The following is a 14,887-nucleotide window of genomic DNA, read 5'->3' as shown; positions in this document are numbered from 1 at the left end:
CTCTGGAGGCCGTGCTTCCGGGTGGTCAGGGAGCCATGGCGCTCCCCTGCCTGCAGCGCGTCGAGCTCGTGCTCTTTGCCGCGGCCTTCCTGTGCGGGGCCTTGGCGGCCGCGACTCTCACCCGGACTCAGGTGCGGCTGTGGGCGGGGCCGAGAGTGGGGTCTGGCCGAGTAGGCGGGGGGCGGCGCGCCTCTGGCTCCTCAGAGCCGGTGGGCCTGGCGGGCAGTGGCCTGCGAGAACAGGCACTCTGCGACTCTGCCCGCCCGGGTCGTGCTTAAGTCATCTCTCGCCAAAGGGACAAGCCTTCAGGAGTGTAACCAGCACCAGGCATAGCCCGGCCTGGAGGCTGCTGCTGCCTAACTTTACCCTGGTTCTGAAAAGTCGGCTGAAACCACGCCTCCGTCCCCAAGTCAGACACGATTGTGCCGAGAGAGCAGAGAGCGAGCAGAGTGTAGTGATGACGACCAGGCGATGGCAGGGATGACTGCAGACACAACGTGGTAATGACGAGCGATGGAGAAAGCGCTTGTGTAAACAAGCCGATAGTTTACGTCGTTTACCCAGCCAGGAAGTCTTAATAAACATAGGCACGTTTAATCCCTATAAGGTAGGCCCTAGTTAGAAAACGTGGGAGATAGTTTTTAGGTCACACAAGTTCTGGTTTTACTCTCGGGTACCTGCAGAGGGGAGACCAGAACTTGCGAGGGATCTCTGAAGCTCAGTGTGTTTTAGAACCACGGCCTATTTCCTGATCCTTCTGGCCACGGCAGGTTTGATTTCCCCACAGGCCCTCTTCAGGCCTGGAAAACAGGAACTGACACTGTGCAAGTGGCTTCCTAGTGTGGCCCTGGCCTAGGTTCAAGTCCTGGCACCTGCCATGAGCCTGCACGGAGAGGCACTATCCCGCAATCTAGGACTCGCCACCTTCTCTCCACAGGGCTCCTTCAGTGGCAGCTGTCCCCTGTATGGTGTGGCCACCCTGAATCGTTCCTTCCTGGCCTTATCGCGAGGCTCAGCCCCCTCCCTCTGCTACTTTGTGGCTGGGGCCTCTGGCCTCCTGGCCCTCTACTGTCTCCTGCTTCTGCTCTTCTGGGTCTACAGCAGCTGCATCGAGGACTCCCAAAGGTGACCGCTCCGTCCAAGGGCCAGGGCTGCGGTGGGACGAGTCCCACCTCAGCCACAAGGCTTGCTCTTTCTCCCTCCTCGCAGAGGCCAGACAGGGCTCCGCATCGCACTGGCCATCTCAGCTATAGCCGCCTTCCTGGTCCTAGTGTCTGCCTGTGTCCTTCGATTTGGCACCAGCGCGCTCTGCAACTCCATCCTCTCTCACAACACTACAATTAGGTAACGGGAGGGGGACGCCTGGCCCCATGGGGCTGACCACCTTCCCTCTGCAGAGGGAGGTTATAACCCTTTGTATCCAATCAGTTCTCAAAGGACACCTGAGTATTTGGGGTATATCCTCCCCTTTGTGACCGCTGTCTTTTTGACCTCACAGCTGCTCAGAAGCCCAGAAAATTCCATGGACACCCCCAGGAACAGCTCTGCATTTTTACTCCAACCTACACAACGCTGAAGTAAGGTCCTGGGATATGAGACTGGGTGGAGACCCAGGGATACACAGGTTCATAGAAACATCGGTAGTTGTATGGGTGCCCACCAGTAAGAGCTGAGGAGCTGAAGGGCTGGTCAGCCTGAGAGCAGGGAAGAGTGGTGTGTGGGTGCAACGGGAATTGATTGAGATGGCTCCACCCCTCACGCTCCTGTTTCCGTCTCCCACAGAACTCTTCTTGGGTGAATCTGGTGTTGTGGTGTGTGGTCTTGGTGCTCCAGGCCATGCAGTTGAAGTCTGAAACCACCCCATTCCGGCCTCTGGAGAGGGGGGACCCTGAGTGGAGCGCTGAAACAGACGTTCTGGTTGGGCCACGCCTTTCCCATTCCTGAAGAGGTGCCAGAGCGCTGCCTGCAGCCAAGCGCTCCGTGCACAAGTGCCTGCTTGGCCCAGTTCATGCTGGGAGCCGCAGTTTTCCCTCCAAGAGGGAAAGTTGGTGATTGGCCCCTCCACCTCTTCTAATAGCTATTTTTGTATCACAATATTATATTACTTTTTTCCTTCATCTTGGTACTGAGTTCTTAAAGACCTGGAGGTAGGTGGATGCAAGGAAAGAGTAAAGGCTGAACAGACAGATGCAAACTTAGAGGTACACTCAGGTACCTGCCCTCTGGGATGACTGCTTTTATTTGCTGTTCATGAATCTTGGGCCCCCCTGTGTTACTCCAGTGGTCACCCCATCCTAGGTTCAGTTTTTATTCCCCTCTGGGAGGGATGAGTGTCCTGAGGTTTTTTTCACAAGCTACGGTACGCACCCACAGTGTTGTCAAAGAGCTTCGTGTTGGGAAAGTGTCCAGCTTTGTCCAAGAGGAAGTAGAAGCGTCGGCCTTTGACCTTTAGAGGCAGCATGGCAGGGACTTCACCCCGGTGAGCCATGCAGGATACCTGGTTCAAGGGAACAGTGAAATGCCCACCCAAGCCAAAGGGGGCGTGAGTGGTGAGAGTCACCTGCTTCCCTCCAGCCAGCAGCATCACTGAGCGCACAGAGCGGAGGGAGAAGAGGAGACCAGCGGCGAGTACCAGGGTGCCTGCAGGAAGAGCAGATTGGGATGAGGGGTCTTCCCCGGAGAGCTAAGCACCCCCCTTTTAGTGCCCCATGAACAGGAGAAATGGTTGTGATGGCAGTAGCAGTTACTGAGCTCCTCTTACACCCCAGCCCAGGTCCTTTTGTTACTCATTCCTCCCAACAACCTTTAGATATCCAACCCCATTTTAATGAGAAAACAGGTCCAGAACTTAGTAATTTTCTCAAGGTCGCAGAGCGAGGCTGACCTCGGCCTAGGCCTGTCCGAGGGCGTGGTGCTCGGGAACATCACCTTCAGTGTCCCGCACCCCTGGGGGGGCGGGGCTGCCCACCCCTCCTCTTCCTGGAGGGGCGGGAGCCGCCCAACGCCCCCACCTTTGCCTAAGCAGGGAGGGCCATGCCCGACCACAACGCGTCCCCGTTCCCGTTGGTGGGATGCCAGCCCAGGCCTTACCGATGGCTCCGCAGCCGATGGCCAGACCGTAGCGCCAGAGCGCGGAGCGCACGTCCAAGCGGCTGCGGTCTGCGACCTCTACATCCGGAGGCCGCACCGGGACTGGGGGTGGGGCCAAGGCTGCCACGGACAGGGAGGCCCAGAAGATGCCCTGGCCGGCGCAGAACAGCCCAAGAACTGTGAAAAAGCGGCCCCGCTCGTGCTCAAAGAGCAGCACGTCCCGCGACGGTGTCGCCTCGTGCAGGGTACGACGAGCGGGCAGGTTCCTCACTGTAACCAACAGCCGCACCAGCCACCTTCGCCCAGACGCTGCCATGGCGGCTCGGCACCACATCCGGGGCGGGACTTCCTGTCGATGGGCCGCGCCCCGCGAGTCGGACAGCTGGCTTCCCCTCTTAACCATAGGGACGGGACAAAACAGCACACGGGACACAAAATATAATATCACTCTTTATCTTAAAAAGTCCAGAGCAGTGGTAGGGGTGGGGGATTCCGGAGTTAAGTACACAAAGCACCTCAGTCCTTCGGGTAGTTTAGTGTCAGTTCTACAAAGTAACCTTTGGCTTCCTGGCACCAATGAGGCTCAATCTTCTGAAAGTCTTGCAGAGTCTTCCAGAAGGTAGGGGAGGAGAAGGATCCAGGAATCCTCCCTCCTCGGTCACAGTCACAGGGTGGCCTCAGGTGGCCTCGGGTGGGACAGAGAGGAGACGATAACCTTGACAAGGAGGCATCAATATCCGAATACTATTTACAGGGGCCTTCTTCTGGGGCGCGGCTAGGGATCACTTCATGAACGCCACTTCCGGAATTTCACCCTTGGCCTGAGAAAGTGAAGGGTCAGCAGAGCCAGACACCCCCACCCCCAGATTACTCTGTCCTTTTGAAGGCCCCAGGGATCTTTCTGCCATTGTGCTCCCAAACTTTACCTTGAGATGAGTGAAGGCCTGGGCGGACCTGGTGTAGTCCCAGTTGTTGTCCTGAAGGCACCTGCAGTGGAAGAAGGGGCCCCTCCATTAGATACAAAATGCAGTTGCCCTGATCACTAAATGCCACTTCCAAATCCGTTCTATACAAACACTTCTCCACATTCCCCAACTGTTCTATACACTCTTGCTCCATTTATACAAATGAAAAATCAGTACAAATCCAAATGCTTATTAATGGTCTACTGCACACAAAGGAATATTAAATAGCCATCAAGAAGACTAGGTGATTTTTTATACTGACGGGGAAAATGTTCATGCGTGAGTAAAAAACTAGTTGAAGTACAGAGAGAGAGAGAGAGAGAGTGTGTGTGTGTGTGTGTGTGTGAGAGAGAGAGAGAGAGAGAGAGAGAGAGAGAGAGAGAGAGAACACACAGAAATTTTTTATGGACCACTTCTTTTTTTTTTTAAGCAATAAAAATGTTTTGGCTTTTAACATTTCAGGAGTACTCATTATTCAAAACCAGCCCTACCTCAGTTTACCCCTATTTGTACACTTGCCCAGCACTCACTTCTGGGACCACTCGAGGTTCATGCCAGACTGTGTGGAGAACGCCTGCAGCATCTCCTGCTGCTCTGGGGAGAGGGTGGGCACCGGGCTGGAGGAGGGCGTGGGCGCAGGCATGGCGAAGGCTCTCTGGCTCTCATCAGGGCTGGCGTTCCGCACGAACAGCTCGTCGTTGACGATGCACAGCCTTGGGGACAAAAGCACTTTAGACAGCAGAACACAGATAACCTCATCCAGCCTCATTCCTGTTCTCACTGACAGTTCACACTCAGATTCTAAAATACCTACAAGGTGCCCCTCCCACTCTTAGCTATTACCTTTTACCGTTTTACTGATACAGACTTTGAAGTTGCCCACCGAACACACCAGAATTGTATATTCTGCCCCAAACCATAGACCGCTCTCAGCTTACCCTGAATTGCTGGCTGGAACAGCAACAAACGTCCGTGTGAAGGCTCGCAAAGAATCCCGAGACTTCCCATCCACTGCAAGGTTAACAATGGTAATGACCCCTGAGAGTTGCTCACACTTTGTTTGCAGCCAGCTACTCAAATCACCGTCTTTTCTGACACAAAGAGCCCTCAGTGGGCCGGATGGGGATTATGTGTGTGCAGGGGTGCAGAGGTAGGGAGGAGTGTCAGGGGTCAGAAGGGACAGTAAAAACTGCAATTATCCCACTGATAAGAGCCTCTGTGTGCCAAGCCTTGCGTCAAGCACTCTAAAAGTCAGTCCACAGCACTGCCATGAGAGGGCTATTGCTCTCGTTTTTTACAAATAAAGAACGTGAGGCTCAGCAGTAATGTAACTTGCCCACAGACACACAGGACCAAGGCTGGGACAGCCGCTCAGACCTGCATGACTCCCAAGTCTGTGTCCTCCTAATCCTCAGGCTGCTCCCATATTCCAGACAGGAGAGACTGGTAGAGAGGGGAGGCCAAATGGCGTTGGCTTGGGGGCAGAACAGCAGGTGGTCAGGGAGGGGAAGAGAGGTGGCTGGGCAGCTGAGCGCTGAGAAAGGCTCCAGCTGGGAGAACGACCGCTCCGCAAATAGAACGTCAGGGACGCTCACCTTCTTTGAAGACTCCATTGACAGAAAAACACAGCAATGTGTTCTGAAAAAGAAGAAACAGAGCTAGTGTGCAGGCTCCCAGCCAAAACCTAAGTCCTCCTCACCTCTGAACTGGCCTTCCCCAGTTCCAGGCTGTCAAAGAAGACGTAAGTGCTTACAGTTTGGGCGCTTATGTCCACCACAAAGGAATTGATGTCGTGCTGAGTTTTGGGCAACTCGTTGAGGAAGGCAACAACGTTGAGCCGTGTGTGCTTCAGCAGCCGGAACCGCAGGGCTGCGGGGCGGAGGAGGAGCCACGGTCAGGAGCCGCCATGCACTCGGCTCCATGACCGATTCTTTCCCACTCCCTTCTCCCAACCCGTTTGGCTCACATCACACACTTACTCGGGTCTTTAAGCTTCTTCACATTCCTGCTATCCTTGAAGTACTCGCCCAAGTTGCTTCTGGAGAAGAAAAGGAAGTGGCAGTCAAGCACTGTGGATGCTCCCAGGCGCTAGCCCGTATTCGCCGAGGAACTCTCGACCCCAGCGGGCCCTGGGCTGTGGACGCACCGGGCGGGGTTCTGGGGTGTGAACGGGATGCTCAGGGAGCAGCAGGCCCCGTCGTGGTAGGCGTCCAGGAGCCGCTGCCGATTCCCGGAGTCATAGACTGCGTAGTACCTGTCGGGGAGACAAAGGGCGGCCTGCGCTCCACAGTCTGGACCCACAAACGTGCCCAGCAGTGCCCGCGTGAGCCGCGCCCACCCGCCCCCCACCTCAGGGGCCCTGGGATACTTACTGCTGCAGGAAGTGCAGGACCAGATTCTTGAGGGCTTCTGTTCCAAAATAGCTTCCCTGGAATCAGACAGGTATCAGGGCCGTGTAACCAACACTCGCCTCCCCACACAAGGTCTGCCTCTGTCCCCCTTGCTCACCTTGCAGGGTGGTAATATCGTGGGGGCGTCAACATCAAAGGCAATGGGCGGGGGTAACTCATGGCCGTCCTACCAAAAGGAAGTGAGAGTCGGGAGTGCAAACCAAAGGAAAAAAGACTGGGTGAGTAATGAAAGGGAAAAACTAAGAGTAAGGGGTGAGAGGTCAAGAGTAAAAGAGATACAGAATCCCAACAGATGCCATTTTGTCTACAGGCATTTTGGGGGGAAAGGACTGGCGCCTTTGTTGCATTCCGTTGTATTTTCAAAGGGCTCCACATCCCCAAGTTAATGGTCATACAAGCGCATGTTAGGCAAGACCTTGGTGAGAGCTGCTAGGCTTGAGCGTGGAAAGAGTCAGGAGCCCTCCCTCCCTTTCCCTCTCGCTAGAAGTAAATAAGTAACATCTTTAAAATAGACAGAAGGTACAGACTTACCAGGCGTAATAATTTGGGGAATCGTTCACGAATGGTGCTGTCAAGAACGGGACAGAAGTGAGTGACGCTTCAGAGCCACGGTGCCTCCTGGGCTGCTCTAGGAGCAAATACACCAACACCCAGGGACAGCCCATCCCATCTTGCTCTTTCTCTCCCTCCTCCCCAGCCTCTGAGCTCCAAGAAAAATGGCCCCACTCCCACCTCACCTGGGGCACCCAGAAATGACTACCTGGAAGGCTGACTCTCTTCTCTCTGACCCCAAGTGCCACAGGAGCAGCACTCGCAGCCCAGGCTTTAAGCCCAGAACTTCCTTCCCCTCCCTGCCCCCCTTACCTTCTACCTACTCACCTGTGCAGCCCCGGGAGGAGGGAATGGGGTGGGAGCCCAGGGGCTCCGCTGCCTCAACAGGTATCCATCAGTTCTGCCAGGTCTGGCCGTGGCCAAGACCAGAACACACCACGGGGATGGCACAGGATGTTGGGGCAGGGAGGTGAGCAAGGCACGGATCAGGAAGAGGGAAGGCCAAGGAATGTGCGAGGGAAAGAAAAGGAGAAGGGCAAGAGAAAGCGGTAGGAGGAGGCAGGCGCAAGGGAGAGAAGGGCGAGAGAGAGAGAGAGGAGAGAGAAAAGGGAGCGAGAACGAGAAAGAACTACAAGGCAAGCAAGCGTTTAGAAAAGAGGGAGGACAAAGGGAAGAAGGCGACAGCCTGACACAGCCCTTTCCTTCAGCTGCCCCTTTCCCTGTGGTCCAAGGCAGAAACGGGAAATGAATCCTTGCTGCGGGCAGAGGGCAGTTGCTGTTGGCCAGCTCTGTCTGCTACCTGGGTCCCGGTCTGAGCTGGGCGTGGGAAGCGAAGCAGCCATGGGGGCAGGAGACCTCCCTCAGAAGGAGTGAGGGTTCAGGCCCCTGCAAAGTTGGGGGGGTGAGGGTCTGTGCCCCACCTCTGTTGGCCCCCAAGTTCTCTCCTGATGGCCCCTCTGCGACTGTGCCTGTCTTAGGTTGTTCCTTCCCTGAGGAATCTTACCCGTCTCTGGCTAACCAGCCATCCTCCGGGGCCAAGCAGGGTGATGAGAGGTGTGCGAGGGGGGAAGGGGCAGCGCCCCCGCCAAGGAGGTCAGTTCTGTCTCCTTGGTAGCCTAGGCCCCCGTGGCCTCCACGCCCAGCACCTGCCTTGGGATTCCCCCGCCTACTGGCGGGGCCCCGGCTCTGGTCACATGTCTTGGGGAACCCAGGTTTCTTCTCCAGGGAGGGCCCAGCTCACACCCCTGGGCGACAGACAGGTCCATGGCACCGGCCACCAGGCAGCCCCAACCTCAGCATGAGCAGAAAGCCCAGGCCACAGCTGTGGGCAATAGGTTGCAAGAAGAGGGTCCCTCTTGGCAAAAGGACAAGAGGGGCCAACACAAGACGAAGGAGGAACGACCTGTCGGCAGGCAGTCCCGGGAGGAGGGCTTTCTCAGCCCAGGGATACCAGGCTCTTGGCACAACACAACTCCATGTGTGGGGCATATGCTAGACACCCCCGGTCATGGTAGAAAAGGGGAGGTGCCCTTCCTGGAACAATAGGGTAGGGAGATTCTAGAAAAGGCTGTGTTAAGGCAGGAGGGAGAAAGGCCATAGAACCAGCAAACAAGTAGTCAGGTCAAAAAAGAAAAGGAAAGGAGACACGGGGCAAAGCTGGGAGATATGGACAGATAATAGGGAGGAACATGTGATCCTCCCCAAGGACAGTGGTCCCAGCTCAGGGCTGCACATCTCTTGCAGACGGGCACTGGTCAGGGTGCATTACCTCAGCCTCCCAGGGGGTGAAGGTCCCTAGGAGGGGAGACAGAGGCTGCAACTGACCTGATGTAGGTGGACTGATCTCGGAAGCTGTCGCACAGGGGGTTCCCTAAGAGCCACAGTTCTGCTAGCTTCAGCCCTTTTATCTTGTCCAACTCCCGCTCAGATTTCAACTGCAAGGGATGGGGAGGAAAGGTAGAAAAGACCCTGGTGCAGACAGCCAGCTTGCCACCCACACCCCAACGCCACCCTCACCTCCTGAATTCCTTCTTCTGCCTCTGGCCACCACTAGGCGAGTCCTCTTCACCCTCTGCTCACCCCAGACAAAACACTCTCAGGCCTCAATTCTTACCTCATTTCCGGAGAGATTTAGGATCCTTAGTTTGGGTGCTTTCTGCACAATGCTGGACATGTCATCCAGCCTATACAGCTTATTGTTACTCAAGTTCAAGGACAACAGCTGCAGGCAGAGAAGAGTTGAGAGGAAGCATCAGCAGGGAGGGGATCAGAGACAAATCTACCTCCCAACCCCATCCTATCTATCCCACCCTGCTTCCTCCCACCTAATAACAGGACAAAGGCCTCACCTCAGGGATGTTTTCCTCAATGATTCGCAGAGTAGCCGCCATACAGCTTCTACGGTTCAGGACAACATCAATGTTCTGGGCCACCAAATCTTCAGGAAGTGAAGCAAAGTGTGAGAAAGGTTGCCTAGGATGGTATTAGTACCAAACCATTCTCAAACTTTCCCTGAAAAATCCCCCAGTCTCCACCGATCTGAGAATTGCTGCCAACAATAATACCTGGGTCTGAACGGAGGCCCTTGAGGTCAAGTGCTTGCTGGGAGCCATCAAATCGTTTGCTCATGATAAGCTACAGAAGAAGAAAAAGGTCTCAGTGGTCACTGGGGTGGTATGTTTGGGGGTAGGGAGGGCGTAGGGATATCAGAACTGCTAGGACTTGGGTAGAAACACACAGGACTTGAGCCTGCCTCACCTTTAGCTGCTCTACTTGCTCTGGCTTGAGTTCATTCAGTATCGTAGGGGGCGGAGGAGAGGAGTTGATGATGATAGATATCTACAGGGAAGACACAATGGGCAGGGTAAACGCTAAAGGAAGCTTATGCCCGAGGACCAAGACCCAGTGCCCTGGGCACCAGTCCCCATGTCCAGGCAAACCAGGCCCTTTACACATACCCTTCGGTTCTCCTGATCCAAAATCTTATAGTTGACAGCTTTCAATGCAGAGGCAGTACTGGCATCCTCAACGTAAAACTGGGCCCGTGTGTTTTCATAGTGAAACTGCAAGAGAAAACAAGAGCAATAGACCTGGAGTCCAGAGCCCCAGGACCCTCCCTCTTCCTTGGTGTTCAGCCAGCCACTCAGGCCTGAACTTACTTCAATGGGGGTGAAAGGGACACTGCATTTACTCTGAATCATACTCAGGAGCCACGACTTGTCATATTTCCTGCCATAAGGAATCTACATGAGAGAAAAAGAAAACAACAATATGTAACTAGGGCTGAGCAACAGGTCCAATCTAGTACTTCTCTATATGACCTGCCAAGCTTTTAAAGATTTTGTAGCCCTTGCTGGTGTGGCTCAGTGGACTGAGTGCCGGCCTATGAACCAAAGGGTCTCTGGTTCAGTTCCCATTCAGGGCACATGTCTGGGTTGTGGGGTAGGTCTTCAGTTGGGGGCATGCAAGAGGCAACCTATCAATGTTATCTCTCTCACACATTGATGTTCCTCTCTTTCTTCCTTCCTTTCCCTCTCTCTGAAAATAAATAAAATCTTAAAAAAAAAAAAAAAAAAGTTTCTAAAAAAAAAAACACTAGTTGCCCTGAATGGTGCAGCTCAGCTGGCTGGCCATCATCCAGCAACGCAAAAGGTCACTGGTTCTATTCCCAGCCAGGGCACATGCCTGAGTTTCGGCCCAATCCCCAGTTGGGGCAAGGGAGAGGCAACCAATCAATGCTTTTCTTGCAAATCGATGTTTCTCTCCCTCTCTCCCTCCCTTCCCCCCTCTCTAAAAATAAATAAATGAAATCTTTAAAAAAAAGAAAAAAAGGAAAAGAAAACACTAGTTAAAGGTTTTCTACTTAAGCCAGACATGAATTCCCTAACCTCCCTCCTGTCTGTTTATACTGGTTATTCATCAAAAGGATCAAACTGTTTGATTCTAAAAGTTCCAAGACATTACTTATACCTCCCTGCTTCTCAGAGAAGTAAGGGGACCCCGACACTCACAGCTCGGCCTGAGCCCAATGGAGACATCCAGAGGGGTTATCCCTCCTTCCAACCAGTCCCGTTTCCCTTTAGGTGGCCTCTCCTTTCCTCCCAATCCTGCCTGTTCCTTCCACTCCTTGTCTGAACCTGCTCTCAGGTGTTCTAAGATACTGATCATTAGGAGAAAGGGTGGATGCCTGACTGTGGAGTCAAGAGCTGAGAGGGCTGATTTTGCAATGTGATGAGCAAAAACCTTCACTCTGACCCCAGCCCCCAACTTCCCCTGCACCACCTACTTCCAAGGTACTCACTGTAATCTTAAACCAGTTCTTTGAGGTCCCATCCTGCCCGGTGCCAGCCCCTCCTCTCTGTGCAGGAGCTCTGTCTCTTCGCACAGTAACATGAATGCGGTCTCGCTCGTGCCAATTATCACCCCGACGGTTGGGTCGCGCAGAATACGGGTTGCTGTGGGGAAGCAGAGAAGAAGGCATACATAAGGGTTAAGGCCCTGGCTGGTGTCGCTCAGTGGATTGAGCACCAGTCTCTGAACCAAGGGGTTGCCAAGTTTGTTTCTCAGTGAGGGCACAGGCCTGGGTTGTGGGCTGGGTCCCCAGTGCGGAGGTGCACGAGAGGCATCCACACATTGGTATTTCTCTCCTTCTCTTTCTCCCTCCCTTCCCCTCTAAAAATAAATAAAACCTTAAAAAAAAAAAAAAGTTAGAGATGTCTTCTTAAAAAACCTTGCTGCACTGTTTTCAGGGATACAACTAAGACTGTTCAACCATGAAGCCAGTCCTGACATTTCTCACTCTGGTGGTGGGAAGAGAAATGACATGGAGTAAGAGGGCCACATAAACGATGTCACTAAAGGCAAACCAGAATAACTGGTTACTTACTATCTTACGCGGGGAACATCCTGGGCATCACTCATTGCCACATCCCTGTCATCTTCCTCGACGCGGGAAGGCCGAATGCCAGTGCCTCCTCTTCCAGACCGACGGTTCCCCTCACACTTCCACCGGAAAGGACCCCGGCCTTTCTTTCTTCTTTGAGGGAAACTAACGCGATCATCATGCTCTAGAGTTGAAAATGAAACACCAATTAGAAGACACATCACTGGTCTAGGCTGCTGTGACAATCAGTAGCCATCCAGCACCCTGCTGGATGAGACACACACACACCGCAGCCACCCACCCTCCACGAGCACTCCGCCTGTCCAGAGAGAGAACCCACTCTGTGAGATGGCAGATGAGGGAAAAATCATTGGCAAACTTCAGGGCTTTTGAAAAATGAAGCAGAAACTTGAACCACAAAGAGGAGAAACAGAATGCAGAACTGGGAGTGACCCAAAAGTGGAACTGGACACAACTCAGACCCTCTGAAAGTCACCTGAAACTTGCTTTCACTCAGCCTCCCAAATCTACTTACTGATAATCCTCTCAACATTTGGCTAATGACCTCTCTTCCCATCCCCTTAAACCAATCACAATGAATACAACAGCTTTCAATAAACAACGCTTTTATTTGCCTGTACAGTACAAATATCAGTTACAATTATGACCGCTTTAAGGACTTCTTTAGAAGTCTTGTTCTCAAACTGCCACTATAAAGTTCTGGGAGTGAGCCCTTCATTTCCTTGGCCAGAAATGTCTCCTAACTCAGAAGACAAATCCTAGATGCGGGTTCTGGTGGCAGCTAGGGTGCTTAACCAAGGGCCCTCAAATACTCTCCAAGGAATAGGACCCTCTGAGACCTGGTGTCTAGGAATAGCTTCTTAAAAAAAAAATATCCACGACTCCCCAAAACAGTCTGTGTAATGCAGTACCATGCAAACAATAAACTTCAAAAAATGACTAGAAAAAAATGAATAGAAGGCACGGCTAACATTCACTGAAAACTTTTTCCAGTGCCTGGCACTATGATACTCTAGGCACTGCTTTGAATAATCTTATTTTCACACACAGGGACACAAACTTAGAAGGTTAGATACTGTTTCTACCTGAATTAAAGGGGACAGAAATGAGACCTGAGAGTTTAATTCACTCTAGCTTGGTGTAGCCAATTCAGGATTGAAACCACGTTGTCGTGCTCCAAATCACTACCCTAGAGCTAGTGTGGTGTTTGTTCTAGCATCGAGTTGATGTGTAGTCTAAAATATTAAGCCAAAGTCAAAGCCGCAGGAGGTGGGGCAAGACTGACTGAACCCGACAGATAATAGGGCATAGGCAGCCCATGAGCAGGGCATTAACTCACATTAAAAGGAGTCTGGCCGCCAAACTGAAATGACAGGGATCCACCACCCACAAAGTTCAAAGGAATCTTCTCTCCCCAACGCCGAGCCACTCGCTCTGAGCCGCAGCTCCTCGCAAGGGCAGAATTCCGGAGTCAACAAATCGGACGCCCACCCTCGAGTCCAGCCAGACACCCCCGGGATGCCTCGCCCCCGGTCCGCGCCGCCACCGTTCCCCTAGGGCCCCTCGCGGCCTCGCGCCCCGGGACTGCGGCCTAGGCCGGCACCGCCCACCCAGGGCCCAGATCGCCCCGCTCCCGGATCCAGGGCGAGCACTTACCGCTGTACGACTTTCCCCCGTCCGCCATGGCACAGCGAGAAGCAGGACGGGCTCAGGCGCGGGCCGCAACGCCACCAAACGTCCGAACGCCCAGGTACTCCAGGTCGAAGTGCTCCTACGCTGGGAGCCACCGCATTTATGCGCCCAAACGCGCGGCGCGGCGTCGACGTCCCCAGGTGGTGGGCGGTGCCGCCAGGAGAGCCCGGCCCGCTGCGCGTGCGCACTGGGCGAGCAGCCGCGCTGGGGGCGGGGTTCCACCGTTGCACGCCCCGCCCGACATCAGGTTGCCAAGCGGAGGATTGAGGTTGGTTTGCCGCGCCACCTGTTTTCACCCACCCGGTACTACGCCAGCTCCTCCCGGGTTATCGCTGGAGGGCAGGCTGCTGAAGCCCAGACTCCGAAAAGAACGGAGGACAGGGGCCACACGAGGGGCTTCCGAGGAATGGGAGACACGGGCCTCAGAGCGGGAGTGATCGCACACAGACCCCCTAGAGGGATCCGGCCAGGGTTTATCTTAGCTCAGCCCTCCGCCAACTGCGGATCTCTGCTTCGCTTTTCTCGCCTATAAACCGGATTGTCAATAAATAGAAAACTAAACGTAAGCTCCAAGAGAGCAGGGACCTTGACTAATTCATAGCTTTTTTTCTTTAGCGCCGGGCTCAGTATCACGCTTGGCAAATAGCAGGATCTCAACTATTTGTGAGATGAATGAATTTCTGATCTACGCATCCCCCAACCACGAAGCGTTGCAGTCAAGTAAGAGTGATTTGTCAGGCTTTTAGTGAGCAATTGTCTTCACTACGCCCCCAAACCCCCCGTCCCAGATGTGCTGTGCTGGGCTCCACATGGAGTGTCAAACGGGTAGTGAAAATTCTAGCCAGACCACCTGCTCAGAGGCCACGGGGAGAGGAAATGATAAAATGCCAGGGTTACAAAAGACAGGGGCTCTCCTACATCTCCCGAAGTACTAGAGCCAAGAGAGGGTATGGTGATTATTATCGCAATAGTTTGAGTTTCCTTTGTGATCTGACATGTGAGGTCTCCAGTGACCTCATAATGATGTGATTGTGGGTCAGCTCCCTGGAGGGTGGGTATTCCAGGCAGGTCTCTCATTCTCCTGTGACTGGCTTGAAGTTGGTGAGGGGCTTGGAGGGGACCAGGAGCCTCAGCTGGAGCTGGGAACAAATTCTTCACCTTTCACTCCTGGCAGCAGACAGAGGTTCTGCCTCATCCAGCTCAGGGAAAAACTGAAGCCAACCAGAGGACGAAGATGAAATGAAATAGGTGCAGATACTGCTGGAGATGGTCCT

The 14,887-nt window shown here is 53.7% G+C and overlaps 3 protein-coding genes across 3 annotated transcripts; 1 reads left to right on the top strand and 2 right to left on the bottom strand.

The window, feature by feature from the left end:
* On the top strand, positions 1-1,951 carry TMEM179B (transmembrane protein 179B). Its single transcript, XM_054571012.1, has 5 exons — positions 1-131; positions 938-1,125; positions 1,210-1,344; positions 1,499-1,577; positions 1,783-1,951. The coding sequence occupies exons 1-5, from the start codon at positions 36-38 to the stop codon at positions 1,942-1,944; spliced, it is 660 nt and encodes a 219-aa protein (XP_054426987.1). The 5' UTR covers positions 1-35; the 3' UTR covers positions 1,945-1,951.
* A 211-nt stretch (positions 1,952-2,162) lies between these two features.
* TMEM223 (transmembrane protein 223) lies at positions 2,163-3,424 on the bottom strand. Its single transcript, XM_054571013.1, has 2 exons — positions 3,091-3,424; positions 2,163-2,640 (listed from the first exon to the last, which is right to left on the bottom strand). The coding sequence occupies exons 1-2, from the start codon at positions 3,422-3,424 to the stop codon at positions 2,348-2,350; spliced, it is 627 nt and encodes a 208-aa protein (XP_054426988.1). The 3' UTR covers positions 2,163-2,347.
* A 102-nt stretch (positions 3,425-3,526) lies between these two features.
* On the bottom strand, positions 3,527-13,745 carry NXF1 (nuclear RNA export factor 1). Its single transcript, XM_054571011.1, has 21 exons — positions 13,578-13,745; positions 11,904-12,084; positions 11,319-11,472; positions 10,177-10,260; positions 9,976-10,080; positions 9,776-9,856; positions 9,583-9,652; positions 9,367-9,455; positions 9,132-9,239; positions 8,843-8,952; positions 6,998-7,034; positions 6,564-6,632; positions 6,428-6,483; positions 6,202-6,309; positions 6,035-6,093; positions 5,809-5,924; positions 5,651-5,693; positions 4,994-5,066; positions 4,586-4,768; positions 4,017-4,077; positions 3,527-3,911 (listed from the first exon to the last, which is right to left on the bottom strand). Exons 1-21 carry the CDS (start codon positions 13,603-13,605, stop codon positions 3,873-3,875), a joined length of 1,854 nt encoding a protein of 617 aa, XP_054426986.1. The 5' UTR covers positions 13,606-13,745; the 3' UTR covers positions 3,527-3,872.
* Positions 13,746-14,887: the final 1,142 nt, after the last annotated feature.

Source organism: Pteronotus mesoamericanus, unplaced genomic scaffold, assembly GCF_021234165.1.
Source record: "Pteronotus mesoamericanus isolate MK-2021 breed Mesoamerican mustached bat unplaced genomic scaffold, CSHL_Meso_final contig_214, whole genome shotgun sequence".
In the NCBI taxonomy this organism is placed as follows: Eukaryota; Metazoa; Chordata; class Mammalia; order Chiroptera; family Mormoopidae; genus Pteronotus; species Pteronotus mesoamericanus.
Note: the sequence above shows the minus strand (reverse complement) of the source record. Positions and strands in the feature narration are given on the sequence as shown.